Raw genomic sequence first — 14,835 nt, forward strand, 5'->3', positions numbered from 1 at the left:
AGGGGGAAGAGAAGGCAAACAAGACTGAGCCCAGAGCCCATGTGGGGTATCTCTGCGGCTACGATAGTACCAATATCTATCGCATCTGGATCCCAGCTATCAACAAGGTCATGAGGACTAGGGATGTCACATTTGACGAAACAAAGCTGTACGACCCCAGCAAGGAGGATACCAGTCTCTTTCATCGAACGGAGCTAGAGAGAGTCTTCTCTATTCTGGAGATTCCGATTCCTGATCCTCAGAGTGAAGATCTCCCCATGGATTCACGACTATGGAATGACGAAGATCTCCAGCCGGCTACTGCAGTTGGACCAAGGGATGTCAGGGAACAGTGCTTCGACCAACAGCGAGAGCCTCAACTGCCTACTCCTACTGGTTCTCCAGGAACACAACTTCACGAGTCACACACTCCTTCAGTTGAGGGGTGGAAGAGTATGGTTTAACCTATACAGACCCAGAAGAAGAGACAGTTACTCAACAGCTGTTACCACAAACAACTTCATACTCAGATCAACCTCTCATTCAGGACCCTCCTACTCCTGAGTCAACAACCCATGAAGAGTCACCCACTCCGGAGACTGCAACTCAGGATCGCTCGCCCTCCGTCTTATCATTATCTTCTTCAGCAACGACCGCTGAGTCAACAATCCACGTCGCTGATTCTTCGGATGCTCCACCTCCTACTATAGGTACAGGGAGACCAAAAGGACGACCAAGAGGAAGTCGCAATAACTCTATTTACAATCGAGAAACGCCAATTGGTCAAACTAATCATCAACCAGAGGCAGCTACAAGATCCTCTCGCCGACTTAAGGATAGATCTTCATCAATCAGATCTTCCTTCTTCCAGTTGACAGATTCAACCAAGGAAAAGGATAGATGGGACGACTTCGCTCATGATCTAGGTCAAATCCATCGCAGAGACCTCCCTTCACCTCCCCTGAAATACTCCGAGGCAAAAGAGCACAAGTTCTGGCCTAAGTGGCTGGCAGCAATGAACGTGGAATATCGAACAGTCTGGAAGAAGGGCATCTTTGAGCTTACCAGACTGGAAGACGTCAATCAGAAGATCCATCGAATTCTTCCTCTCAAATGGGTATATACCTACAAGTTCAACAAGCATGGATTTCTCAAGCGATTCAAAGCAAGGATCTGTGTGAGAGGAGACCTCCAGCCACTCAATGGGTTAGAAACCTATGCATCAACACTCGCTGGAAGATCATTTCGCAGCGTAATGGCCCTTGTGGCTCGGTTCAACTTGGAAACCTTACAGCTTGATGCTGTAAATGCGTTTACTAACGCCGTCCTTGACGAACTGGTCTATGTCTGGTTCCCTCCAGGCTATAATAGGCCAAGATCCTGCCTCATTCTTCGCAAGGCCCTCTATGGTCTTAGAAGAAGCCCTCTCTTATGGCAAAAGAGCCTCTCAGACACACTCAAGAGACTTAGTCTCTCTCCCCTTGACGAAGACGACTGTATCTTCATCGGTAAGGGAGTCCTGGTCTTCTTCTTTGTTGACGATATTGCAATCATCTATCGCAAGAAGAACGAACAGAAAGCCCAGCAAGTCGTCAAAGGACTTAAAGAGATCTATGAGATGAAGATCATGGGAGAAATGAGTGTTTTCCTGGGTATAAGAGTCATCAGAGACCGCAAGGCTAGCAAGCTTTGGCTCAGTCTTGATGATTACATCGCTAAGATCTGCGACGAATTCGGAGCCAACAAAAGGAAGAAGCCAACAGGAACACCAATGGGCACTGATAATCTGGTTCCTAATGATCAGGAAGCAACTACTGCTGAAGTTCGTCACTACCAGCGACTTATTGGATCCCTCAACTATGCAGCAGTCATCAGTAGACCAGATATCTCCAGAACTACGTCCAGGCTCTCTGAATTCCTCGTCAATCCATCAGCTAGTCACAAGAAGGCAGCCGACTCTTGCCTTGACTACCTCTACCACACGCGTTATCTTGCAATTGAATACAACTCCCAAGGGCCAGGAACTCTCTTCTGCGCCTCAGACGCCTCTTTTGCTGATGACGTCGACACTCGCAAGAGCACCCAGGGATATGTGATGATGATGTTTGGTGGTCCTATCAGCTGGAGCTCATCTAAACAACGTCGCGTCGTCACTTCTAGTACAGAAGCTGAGCTAGTTGCCCTCACTCAAGCAGCAAAGGAATACAGGGCTACTATCCGACTTATCGATCAACTTCAACTTGATCTCGATAGTGACTTCTATCTCCAATGCGACAATCAAGCGACCCTAAGAATCCTGACCACTGAGAGACCTCAAGCGACTAGCAAACTTCGTCACATCAACATCAACAACCTATGGCTTCGCCAAGAACTCAAAAGCATAGCCGATTTCTAGCCCAGCTAGGTATAGCAAATGTTGAGCAACACGTTAACGCTCTCAAAGAAGCCGAGTTAGTGCAAGCAACATAGGAGAGCAATCTCCTCCTTATCAAAGGATGATCTGCAGGTTGGATCAGTAGTGGTCACAACACCACACAATTCAAAGAAGGGAAATACCAATTTTTGGTCTTCAACACTACATTACCCTACCTTCTGTCGCTCTCGTTGATCATCAGTTATCAATAGCTCTGCTTTATCCAGAGACACAACTTAACAGTTGCCTCTCTGAGGGGGTGTGACAGAATCCATGCATGCTTCTACGCGAGTCATGGACATAACCCATTCGGAATGGTCTGACCATCACGAAACAGGCCAGACTGTCATTTCCACCTGGTCCTAGCTCTGCAAGACTTATTAGGATAGCATTAGGCCCACAAGCCTGTGGTGATTCCATCCACTCTTTAGTACGAATAGACGCTCTTTTCTGCTCACTCACATATGCATATTCCGCTGGCCACCCTGACTAACCGTCAGTGCGCGTCTTTGCACCGGGTCCTGGCCAGCCCCCTAACCCCGAAATTCCGACGCCGAGTCTAGCCCTGCAATACGTCAGGGGCACTCTAGGAGAAAACCCTGTACCTTTGACAGATCTAATCACCAATTCACCGGTGCACATGACCGTACAAGATCTTGACGGCGTCAGCCTGTTCATTCCTGGACGCAACGCTGCAATCGACGAGGAAGGTGAGGACGAAGAGGATAACGAAGGTGACGACGAAGAGGATGACGAGGAGGACGACGAAGAGAGTGACATGGAATATTTCCGTCCCAAAGGGTCTGACGACTTGGAGTTCGACGACAACCCTAGTGGGTATACTCCTGGTGAAGAGCTTAGAGTCATGCAGTTTTGGCGTGACCGTGGGGTCCGTGGAACACCAACCTTCAGAAACATGCAGGCTTAGAGGTCTTTTTCCACTTATACACTCTTAAGTGTCTAGGCTGAGGGCCCTCCTTAGAAATCGGCGCTGCATTTGTCCACCGGACCCACTGCTCAACAAGGCTCCGGGGAACGTATCGGAGGAAAAGGTTAATCGGCGTTTCCGGTAGGTCCTGTATTTGCTGGTCCCGGGCCGGTATATCAAAGGGTATAAAGGAGCCGGGCAAGCCAGGCTCAGCCGGAGGCTCATGGGGCCGGACTATGCTATTATCGCACTTCTCCGGGGTACAGTCGGCAGTACAGCCGACTTCAAGGTCTTCGGGAAGGAGCTCAACAAATATACAGCTCCATACAGAGGTATCGGTAGCTACAGAGGCATCGGAAGCATCAGAATCACTGGAAGATATCTTAACATTGGTTGAAATGATGGTTTTGGTGGTGATAGAAGTCAAAAAAACATAACGTGGTTCATCAGTCAGCCGGCCGGACCAGTCAGCCGGACGTTTTTTTCTAAACACACTTATATCCAAACCACTTAAACCTTTGACGCGTAAAATCTCAACAACCATAATACCAATCTACACCCAAGAAGACAAAGTCATTCTTGCGATTAAACGCGCTGCAGGTAGTAACTTAAGCATTTCGCATGCCGCAAAGACCTACAGTATCCCGAAGAGCACCTTAGCCGATAAAATAAACAACCGACCGCAACGCAAACAAACTCAACCCCAACGACATAAACTCGACCCGATCGAAAAGAAAACACTTCTCGAATACGTTATTGAACAGGATTCCAGAGGATTTCCTTTGCACCTTGGCGGTATAGAAGATATAGCCAATCTCCTACTACGAGCGCATAATACCGAGCCTGTTAGCAAGCGATAGGCCAGGCGGTTTGTGGACTCACAGCCTACTCTGAAAACAAAGTTTAATCGTCCATACGATTATCAAAGGGCTCTTCAAGAAGACCCAGAGGTTATTTCAAAGTGGTTTGTATTGTTACGCAACATAATAACTAAGTATGGAATCCAAGAGGAGGACCTATATAATTTCGATAAGACTAGCTTCATGATGGGCATGATCACCGCGTCAATGGTGGTAACACGCACCGATCGACGCGTCAAAGCAAAGTCTGTCCAGCCGGGTAACCGTGAATGGGCTATAGTTATTAAATGTATCAATTCGGGCGGGTGGTGTATCCCTCCGTTCGTAATCGTCAAGGGCGCATATCACCTTACCAGTTGGACTACGGAATCAGGTTTTCCGGGCAACTGGGTCATCAAGCCCACTACTAATGGATGGACGGATAATCAAACGGGTCTTAACTAGATTAAACACTTCGACAAACATACTAAAAACCGAACTAAGGGCGTCTACCGGATGCTCATTATCGACGGCTATAAGAGCCATTTATCGGCCGAATTCGACGATTACTGTAAGCAGAACAATATTATAACGGTCAGTATGCCTGCATATTCGTCGCATCTATTATAGCCATTAGATATTGCGCTTTATTCGCCTTTGAAACGCGCATACGGTGATGAAATTAACCTATTTATCAGAGCCTCCATAAATCACATTACCAAGTCTAAGTTCTTTATTGCTTTCCACTAGGCCCACAATAAGGTTTTTAATGAGGAAAACATCAGGTCTGCTTTCCAAGGCGCTAGAATTTCACCATGGGACCCAGACTATATCATCAAAAAGCTTGATATGTATTTACGGACGCCTATACCTCCTATGGCCAACCCTTCAACACCACCACCTTGGCAGTCGTAAACGCCCTCTAACCCACAACAAGCCGTCTCGCAGTCTAACTTTATCAAAAGCCGGATCTCTGCTCATAAAGGAAGCTCACCGACACCAATTATTACTGCAGTTAAGTAATTGTCAAAGGGTACGCAGGCAATGGCGCACTCAATCACTATTTTGACTAATCGGCTTCGTACCCTTGAGGATACGAATATAGCACTTGCTAAGCGTCGGAGGGCTAAAAGGTCGCGTATGCAGCTTAGAGGGGCACTTAGTATAGAGGAATCTCAGGGTTTGCTGGAAGAGAAACAAAAAGGTAAACGTCCAGCACCTCGAGAAGATGAGGAGGGGGGTCCATCAAAGAGAGCCCAGCCGACTTGGAGACGCTGTGGTGCGTATGGTAAGACTGGGCATAATGCACGAACCTGTTCCAAAGATATCGAATCATCAGGAGATTCTAATAGCGACAACCAATAATTGATTTAATGCGTTGTGGTTGAGAAATACTAGATGTTGTTATGGACGTGGGAAAAAACGTCCGGCTGACTAGTCCGGCCGGCTGACTGATGAACCACGTTAGGGGTAAATGATGTTTCGTCTTGTACCGATTGAAGTGCGGGGTAAAGGCGGGTATTAATATGGGTACGGCTCCGCTGACGTTAAGCAGCAGTCAATGGGATAATAATGAGACGGGAGAGTACGAAATGCGATACAACCTGCGCCGGTATAGGGAATACTAGGCGCGACGAAGTATCGAAAGGATTGTCTACGTGTGATAATCTGATATCATGCTCGGGTTGGATTTGAAAGTTCGCAGCCAGGTTCGAATTATATCCAACCTGAAATGTAAAGCAGCTTTGTCATCGCCCCCTCATCTTGACAAATTTGATCTCTTCCTTGTCGACTGCTCTTCGCGAGGATTGCGTGAGTAATTCGGAGTTTGTATTCTGCATGTACGCATGGGTGTGAGTGTCAGACAAGCATCGACACAGCGATCGGTTCTCCTCTTTGATCAAATCAAGGAAGCCACCTTTCATTTCACCATTTGGCATGTTCCGACATCTGAAGGTCAGCATAAAGAGTCTCCGCGAAGATTTCGCTCACAAAGTGGTGAGGGCGATTTCACGTGACGTCACGCGTCAAGACGCGACACGCCCTGCCCAAACTCAGATTGCTGTTCCTTGTTCACAACTCCAAAAACATCCAGCATCTCAAAACAATGCCCTCAAATGGAATAACCTCGGCCCTCGAAACTAAGTCGACGCTCTGTTAAAACTTTCCAAAGGCAGGGAGTAGGATTCCGCAGGCAGCGAGCGTAGTATGCCCAAGAATGGCACCTTTCACGTTTGATATGCGGAATGTTTCCGCAGCCATCAATCAAACAGCGGTGGAAGAGCCGAACACCAACCCAAGCCAAGAACTTTCTAGACTCTACCGGCGGTTGATTGAAGTTGACCCGACCTTCAAGAAGATTATCAACCACCACCCGGAACTCAGCCTGGAGGACTGGAAAGCACGGAAGAGAGCAAAACCAGACGAAGTCGGCCCTTACTCGGATTTTGTCGAACATGGATTCACCCTTCGAGCACATGTTCGAAACATTCTCAATCCAACGAACAGCAGGCTTCTGGAATTGCCTTTTGAGCTTCTAGATCAAATATGTTCTCATGTCGACAGCGTGTCGGCGCAGGAGAGCGACTTCACCTGGTCGCAACCACACATGAGGCGCAAGGTAGACATCGAAGCCCTCAAGTCTCTTCGCTTGACCTGCAGACGTTTGTGCGAAGCAGCATCACCTTACTAAGTTCCCACCGTCACTGTACACGTCACACGAAAATCTCTCGATCGATTGAATGCGATTTCTCGACATGCGAGTATCGGACGAGGCGTGCGCTGCATCCGTATCGCGCTGGGCTTCTACGATGGACTCGCGGCGTACGCACAGGAAAAGTTCATTCTCATGGCGAAGCAAAGGCTTGAGAATCTATTCGAACGGGAACTTTGGCATGGAATGTCGCACAAAGACATGTTGTCTGACGGAGCAAAGGAGAAACTTCAGGCGATATTCGATCTCTTAGACAGGTTGACGGACAATCAACCGTGGGATCGGGAGCTTTCAGATCCATTCCACGAAAGCCTGATTGGGAAAGCATACGACACATATGCGCGCCTTGAGGCGGAGCAGAAACACCTTCACGATGACAGATGGCACAGCTTCTCAGATACGGTATCATTCGCAATGAAACGGATGCCGAACGCCACGAGACTGGAGATGAGTGACACATTCGAACCTCAGTGGACCCCACCTGAGGGAGACGCCCTCGTCAACGAAGATGAGCTGTACCAATTTCTCATAACTCCCTACCGTTGGGAGCACGCGGCGAAAGGGGTTGATGAGCTAGAAGACGACCTCATCTGCGCTCGACGGCCCCTCGGATTTATTCCAGGCATTCTCGGCGCTACCAATGTTTTCCTGACACGATTCGCTGTGAAAGTCACTCCGATGCACCTCTGGGATGCGTTTGATCAGGTGAGGGATGAGCCGACAATAGATGAATACACTTTGGTCACTGAACGGCTCCGGTGCCTCGACTTCACGAGCAAATACATTCTCAGCGACGGCAATTCCAGAAGACCCCAGGTCACCTGGCCTAAGTTTGACGATGCGGCCGGCTTTGAAGGCTGTGGGAAGCTTCTCAGTGTTCTTACCATGACGGACAATATAGAGCGCATCTCGATCGACTTGGAAGAGTTTAGCCGCGACGCAGACACCATCGAGATAGGTGCGCAAGGACCATGGCATCTCAACTGGTTTATTCAAACACAACCATGGCCGAACCTTCACCGGCTCACACTTTCGAATGTGCGTCTCAGCTCTCACGGCTTGGGCGTTTTCCTTGGAGATAGGGAGATAGAACTCAGTCTTAGCTCTGTCCAGATGGTTCAGGGCACGTGGGAGGAGGCACTGGACATGTTGCGGCGCAAGACCGACCCGAAGCAGCGTGGAGAGCAGGGTTTGGCGTCGCTCAAAATCATGGCTTTGATAAGTCTGTCTGGGGCCGAGTGTCATGAGATGGGTGAAGATGAGTACCGCGTCTTGAGTCTCGCGGCTCAAGCCTATGTGTGGCACCTTCAAGAGAACAACCCTTTCCGATGGCGCCCGGCGGACTGAGTACCAACCAAATTTAGATCCGGGAAAGACTGTGTTAAAAGCAAAGCTTTGGATGAAGCTAAAGAGTGACGGAAATACATGATACCAGCCTCCCGAACCCCAGCAACTCGTGTCCCCAGGTCAGAGTCAATTAAACGCGCCTCCTTTGACTGAAGATGCAACCCCGTACTTTTGGCTTGCCCCTCCACCCCACCAATTTTTACCCCTCCATGCTTGAACGGTGTGAATGGTAAAGAAGACCACATTGAAGATCTCCATCAATCCAGGCTTGCATACGTCGGAACACTTGCGTACTCAACATGGCAGACAAATTGAATCCTCACGTAGTTTCATCTGAGCCTCTGGTAAGGCGCAGGAAGTTTAATTGACATCCTGGATCAACAAACACGGCTAACGATTCATCCTACAGGAGATTGGAGATGCCAAATGGATGACATTGGTCAAGTCGGTATCCCTTAGACGAGTATTTTGGATGGAGCTACAGAGCTCAACGGATCTAACCGGTCGTCTAGGATTAAGTACAGAGACGTCGATGGTAAGGAGCGCGTCTTGGAGGGAGTAGAGAGAAAGACGCGCGCGGCAGGCAGCTCCGTCGACGCGGTCCACATCATTGCCGTGATAAAGAAAGACACTGGCCCAGAATTTCTTCTTCAGCGACAGTTTCGCCCAGCTGTGGGCAAAGTCTGCATCGAGCTTCCCGCGGGGCTGGTCGACAAAAATGAAACGATCGAGCAGTGTGCGGTCCGCGAACTCGCTGAAGAGACAGGATAAGTCGGCACCGTCAAGCCGAATCCTGGAAATCGTCCCAGGCTTTACGGTGGTAAGTCACCAAGCCAATCTGAGCTGCATTAACGACCTTGAGTGCTAATGTCCTACAAGCCCCTGGCTTCTCCAAGTTTGTCACTCTCAATCCTTGCCAAATCTCATCGTTGGAGTGCTTACTCCCTTTAGCTCCTGTTCTGTGATGGTCCATGTGGATATTGACATGCGGGCAAAGGAAAACCGCAAACCAAAGCCGCGCTTGGAGGAAGGAGAGTTCATAGAGTGTTTCTCACTGCCCTTGGACAGTCTCCATGTCGAATTTGAGAGGCTAGAGACCGATGGTTTTGCCATCGATGGAAGACTTGGATCCTTGGTGGAGGGGCTTCAAATGTCTCAAACGTGGCAGGCTTATGATTGAATGACTGGGGAAAGCACCAAAGATGACCAGTATCTCTGATCTGGTTGAGCATAAACTGCTTTAGGTAATTCAACAACTTTTTTTCTTTTTTGAAGTTATTGGTAGTCTACCTTAAATACCTGGGCTCAGTGAACATAGCATCAATACTTCGGCGTCCTTCAAATACTTATCGCGTCCAAGTAAGCCCATTCGCGGTCACTCGTGTATATTCACCGCTATCTACATGGAACTATGACTAGCAGGGAGCCTCGCTCTGGCAGCCAATGAAGTGTGCAGTACGACTTTGTTCTTGGTGGCTTCATGTGACTGCGCCGCATGAAAATTTGGTGCTTTTCAGCTCACTGGCCTCCGCTGTCTGCTTAAAAGACATTGAGCCCCCTAGCTTGACCGGTGTCTTACCTCCCCCTTCTTTCCTTTGCTTCAATTGGGAGTTCAACTTCGTCACGAGTCCCGAGCTCTCGGTACCATTTTCGGGGACAAAAGTGAAGTAGAAAAACTCAGTTTAATGTCTTCAAATACCTGGTTTTCGGGATCTGTCATCGAAGCCTGTCTCACACAATCATTTCCGACCCCCGAAAGTACACCGTCGGATGGATCTGCGCGATCGCAACCGAATTTGCGGTTGCCCAACTGTTCTTGGACGAAATCCACGAGGACCCATTGTCGGTATCAAAACACGATAACAATGCGCTGGGTCGCATAGGGTCGCATAATGTTGTCATTGCAGTTCTTCCCGAGGGAGAATACGGAACGACCTCCGCTGCGGAGGTAGGACGAGATATGCTGCATACCTTTGAAAATGTGAGGGTCGGGCTCATGGTCGGCATTGGTGGTGGTGCGCCTAGCAGCAAAAACGACATCAGGCTAGGCGACGTCGTGGTAAGCTCTCCAGGACGGGGCTACGGGGGTGTATTACAGTACGACTATGGGAAGACCATACAAGATCGAGAGTTTCACATTCGGGGACATCTCGACCAACCCCCTGTCGCTATCCGGACCGCCGTCAACGCTTTGAAAGGAGAACTCATGCTTCAACCTGGCTTGCTGGAACAAGAAGTCGAGGGACGTCTATATCCAGACATCTAGGGAAAGTTTGGTCGCCCAGGTGTCCACCTGGACAACTTGTATCGCAGTAAGATTGTCCATGACGATGGTCAACCTCATCCCAACCTGCACCCCGACTCCTTCGTTCAGAGACAATCTCGAGCGAATCCGCGGCGACCTGCAATACACTACGGCCTAGTCACATCGGCTAACCAGCTCATAAAGAATGCTTTCATTCGAGACAAGCTAGTAAAGGATCATGACATTCTGTGCTTTGAGATGGAGGCTGCGGGCTTGATGAACCATTTCCCGTGTATTGTCGTCAAAGGAATTTGCGACTATTGCGATACTCACAAGAACGATGTTTGGCAAGGCTATGCAGCTTTGGTTGCTGCTGCTTATGCAAAAGCTTTGATTTGCCGGATATCAAGAGCCAAACTCGAGGAGCAAGAGAGAATCTCAGACGAGTTGTCTAAGTGTAAGTAACGTATTTACCTCACTAAGGAGTTCGTTATTCTAAGAATTCATACCGGGAAAGACTTTTCAGACTTCGAAACGCACATTGGCCACAACACCCTTGCCAAGTTGAAAGTCTCACAGGGTGCATGCTTCGATACTTACGACGATCAGAATGAGCCAGAGTGTCTAGAGAATACACGCGTGGATCTTCTCCATCGTATAAATACGTGGGCTGGGGACTTCGACGACCAGCGCATGTTCTGGCTTAGCGGACTGGCTGGAACCGGGAAGTCCACCATTTCTCGCACCATAGCAAAACGTCTCGACAGTCTGAAGCTTCTTGGCGCATCATTCTTCTTCAAAAGGGGAGAAAGTGACCGCAGCAACGGCTCAGGCTTTTTCGGCACTATAGCTCGACAACTCGTCACTCATCGAAGCGAGCTAAAACCGTATGTCCTTCAAGCGATCAAGGATCAGGACGATATTTCCCACAAGAACCTGCGGGAGCAGTTCGACAAGCTGTTCCTTGGCCCTCTGGAAAATGCCTACAAAGGGTCTGGGAGTGTCCTATCTAGTATCATTATAGTTGATGCCCTTGACGAGTGCGACAACAAAGGAGATGTAAAACTCCTAATCCCCATGTTGCATGAGCTTGCTGAAATCAGCTTCTGCAGAATCAAGGTCTTCATCACCAGTCGACCGGATACAGCAGTGCATTTCGCATGCCGTCCAATTTTGGGGTCGTATAGGGAATTTATCCTTCATGAGGTGTCCAAGGACACCATTGACCATGATATAGGAGTGTTCCTCGATTACGAACTAAGCAACATAAGAGAGGATTGGAATGCAGAACACGACGCCACGCTTGACGCAGACTGGCCGGGTGCTGAAAGACTTCAGACTCTGATACAGAAAGCCACTCCGCTATTCATTTTCGCGGCAACCGCTTGCCGCTTTATACAAGATTCACTACTCGGTAGCCCGGAGACCCAATTGATGCGGACAATTGAACACCAAAGTGCCAATGGCGGTACTACGATCAACGACAAGCTAGAGGAAACTTACCTCCCAGTACTTGAAGGCCTGTTGATCAAAAGAAGGAAGTCAGAACAAGCCGTCATACTTGCGAGATTCAGTGAGATTGTTGGCACCATCATCCTGCTCAAGAGGCTGTTGAGCACTCAAGCCTTAGGAGCAATGCTTGCCGTCGAACCAGATGCCATTACTTCTTTTCTTGCGGCGTTGCGGTCAATCATCGACACAAGGAGAGAGAAGCATCAACCATTGAAATTGTTTCACACGTCGTTCCGAGACTTTCTGCTAAGTGCAGGAGCAGGAGTCTTTCGCATCAACAGGGTCGCATGCCACAGGAGACTCGGTCTCGCCAGTTTAGAGCTGCTTCACACTCGAGAGCCCCTGCGGGAGAACTGTTGTGACTTATCTCCGGGTACTGAATTGGGAGAAATACCGACACAGCTGATCAATGATCGCTTGCCATCTCAAGTTCAATATGCTTGTCTCCACTGGGTCGGACATCTCACTCAAGCTCAGTACGCACTGCGAGCTGACGACCATGTCCACCAATTTCTCAAAGTTCACTTTCTTCACTGGATCGAGGCATTGGCTATTCTGGGATCTGCAACAAAATCCATAGAATTCGCCAATGCGTTACTGTCTCTCAAAATGGTACGCTCAATCTCGACTTCTCATTTGGGTAGACATTGACGTTGCTTGCTTAGGCTGACGACCCCGGTTTACTTCGGGACCTGATACAAGACATCAAGAGCTTTTTGACGAGCCAAATCTTGTCTTTCGAAGCTTTTCCTCGTCAAGTCTACTTTTCTGCACTTCTCTTCGCTCCTAGCGGTAGTGTGGTCCGTAAAATATTCAAGAAGTGGATTCCGAAATTCATCTCGATGCAGCCCGCTGTGGGTTCAAACTGGACTTCACAACTCCATTCATTCCGTATCGCGGATAAGACGTCTACATATCTTTACTCGCTGTGCTTTTCGCCCAACGAAAAGCTCCTGGCATTGGGACTATCGGATGGAACAATTGTAATTCGCACAGTTCTCACTGGTACCTTGTTGCAGGTCATACGTGCACATAAGGATGCTGTCATCGCTCTAGCTTTCTTCAGCGACTCAAGGCGAGTTGCATCTTCATCCACCTATTCATTGATGATCCATCTTGCGGAATCAGGGGAATTGGTCCAGGAGACTGCTTCGACGAGACAAAAAATCGTATCATTGGACATATCTCGATGCTCGGCCACGGTGGCTATCGCGTCCTGGGGTTTAGCTGTCGAATATGGGCTGATATCTCTTGAAGGGAAAGCTTTCAGGCTCCTCGGAACCATCGACGGCAAAGACTCGCTTCGTCCATCAATCACAGTGTCGCAAGATTCAAAGCTAGTGGCTGGATCTGCCGGACGCTATATCAAAATCTGGTCGATTCATGGTGGCACGTGTCTCCAGGCACTGGAGGATTCCCAAAATGTGTTATTGGTGTTATTCCTACCATCTGGGATCTTACTGTCTCGAACATGCGATGGGACAGTTAGGTTCTGGTGCTGTAGTCAAGGCGTCTACACTCAGACCGTCAAGATGGACTCTCTTCCGTATATACACAGCGCTTTCTCGCCCGCATCGGGACTGGTAGCACTCTGTCAGAAACACCATCGTATTGAGATCCGATCTTTCGAGTCGAACCACACCGTCCGGGAAGTCTTCTACAAAAGGTACCCACACGATACGCGTGCGAACGAGCTTACTCTAGCACTGTCGCCAGATGGCAATTTCCTCGCTGTAGCAGACATTCAAATTGCTACATGTACTCTCTGGTCCGTCGAGCAACTCGAACAGCCAGCCACGAATATGTGGGAGAAAGCCTCAACAACGTCGACAGACAGCGCCGTGGCGTGTCGTATCTTTCCCGAAAACCCGGGCTTCATCATTTCTCTACATTCTGAGGTCGGTGGCGCTGGTGAACATCTGCGTTTGTGGTTAGCCGCAAACTCCCGTTGCCCGGCTCATTACATTGGTACGACATGGAGCTTTTCTTCCATTGTCGGGGCATCACTGGCTAGACTGTCAAGCAATGGCAGGACATTGGTCCAGCAACATAAATCGGAGTTGCTATACTGGGGATGTGACGGTCACGGACATTGGAGCTTAGGCGCGAATTTCACTCCGAATCACACAGCGATGAGCTTCACAATCTCACACGACTCGACATACCTGTTGCTTAGCACTCGCTACAACAGTGAGGTTTACTTCTTCTCGGCTTATGGACTCTCTCGGGGCCAGATCTTCGAGAATTGCTGCTCGCCGCACTCCCTGATGAAATCTGACTATGTTGTGTCCTGTGATACGGATATATTTGGTCTGATAAGAGTTTCGACACCCTCTGGCGACGAATCTGATGCAATATGCCCACATGGCAGGGGGGAAGGATCGATCAAAGGCTTCTAGCTTCACCCAACTCGAAATACATCGCTTCATCGACTGGAATTTCGCTCGCGATTACGATATGGTGTAGAAAGAAAAAAAGATTTACGACGAGACGAGATGGCTCTTATACTAAAGTCTACACTTACACACCAGGGATTCAATTTATATCTTTCTCTCCCGACTCCCACAGGCTCGCATGTCTTGATGAGCACGGTACGATTCGCATTTGGAGAACCTCTTCAGGGGCTTGTCTCGACGTCATCGCGACTGGCACCGGTACCGGGGAGGTCATCTTTCCCCTAGACAAGCGGCTTTTGTCGACGAACAAGGGGAAATTGAGGTTGCTCAACTCGAAGAAGCTCCCCACTTTCAAAAGATCCGGCGCCAGTTCTTAGATCAGCAAAGTGGCATGGCTTTACACTCGACTCAACGGGGACTTGGATTGCTTGGAACGGGCACCGACTCTTCTACCTACCGCCTC

At 49.0% G+C, this 14,835-nt stretch overlaps 2 protein-coding genes across 2 annotated transcripts; both read left to right on the plus strand.

Moving 5' to 3' along the window:
- Nucleotides 1–6,081: 6,081 nt before the first annotated feature.
- On the plus strand, nt 6,082–8,219 carry BDP81DRAFT_468379 (uncharacterized protein; the record flags this gene model as incomplete). The annotated part of the gene is made up of 2 exons (XM_060594480.1): nt 6,082–6,822; nt 6,853–8,219. The coding sequence occupies exons 1-2, from the start codon at nt 6,378–6,380 to the stop codon at nt 8,217–8,219; spliced, it is 1,812 nt and encodes a 603-aa protein (XP_060451129.1). The 5' UTR covers nt 6,082–6,377.
- Nucleotides 8,220–8,518: 299 nt separating this feature from the next.
- Nucleotides 8,519–14,833, plus strand: BDP81DRAFT_498558 (uncharacterized protein; the record flags this gene model as incomplete). The annotated part of the gene is made up of 8 exons (XM_060595467.1): nt 8,519–8,563; nt 8,629–8,754; nt 8,860–9,039; nt 9,639–9,860; nt 9,901–10,278; nt 10,486–10,921; nt 10,991–12,588; nt 12,642–14,833. The coding sequence occupies 8 exons, from the start codon at nt 8,519–8,521 to the stop codon at nt 14,373–14,375; spliced, it is 4,719 nt and encodes a 1,572-aa protein (XP_060451130.1). The 3' UTR covers nt 14,376–14,833.
- Nucleotides 14,834–14,835: the final 2 nt, after the last annotated feature.

Source organism: Colletotrichum phormii (assembly GCF_030913505.1).
Source record: "Colletotrichum phormii strain CBS 102054 chromosome Unknown BDP81scaffold_2, whole genome shotgun sequence".
Lineage (NCBI taxonomy): Eukaryota > Fungi > Ascomycota > Sordariomycetes > Glomerellales > Glomerellaceae > Colletotrichum > Colletotrichum phormii.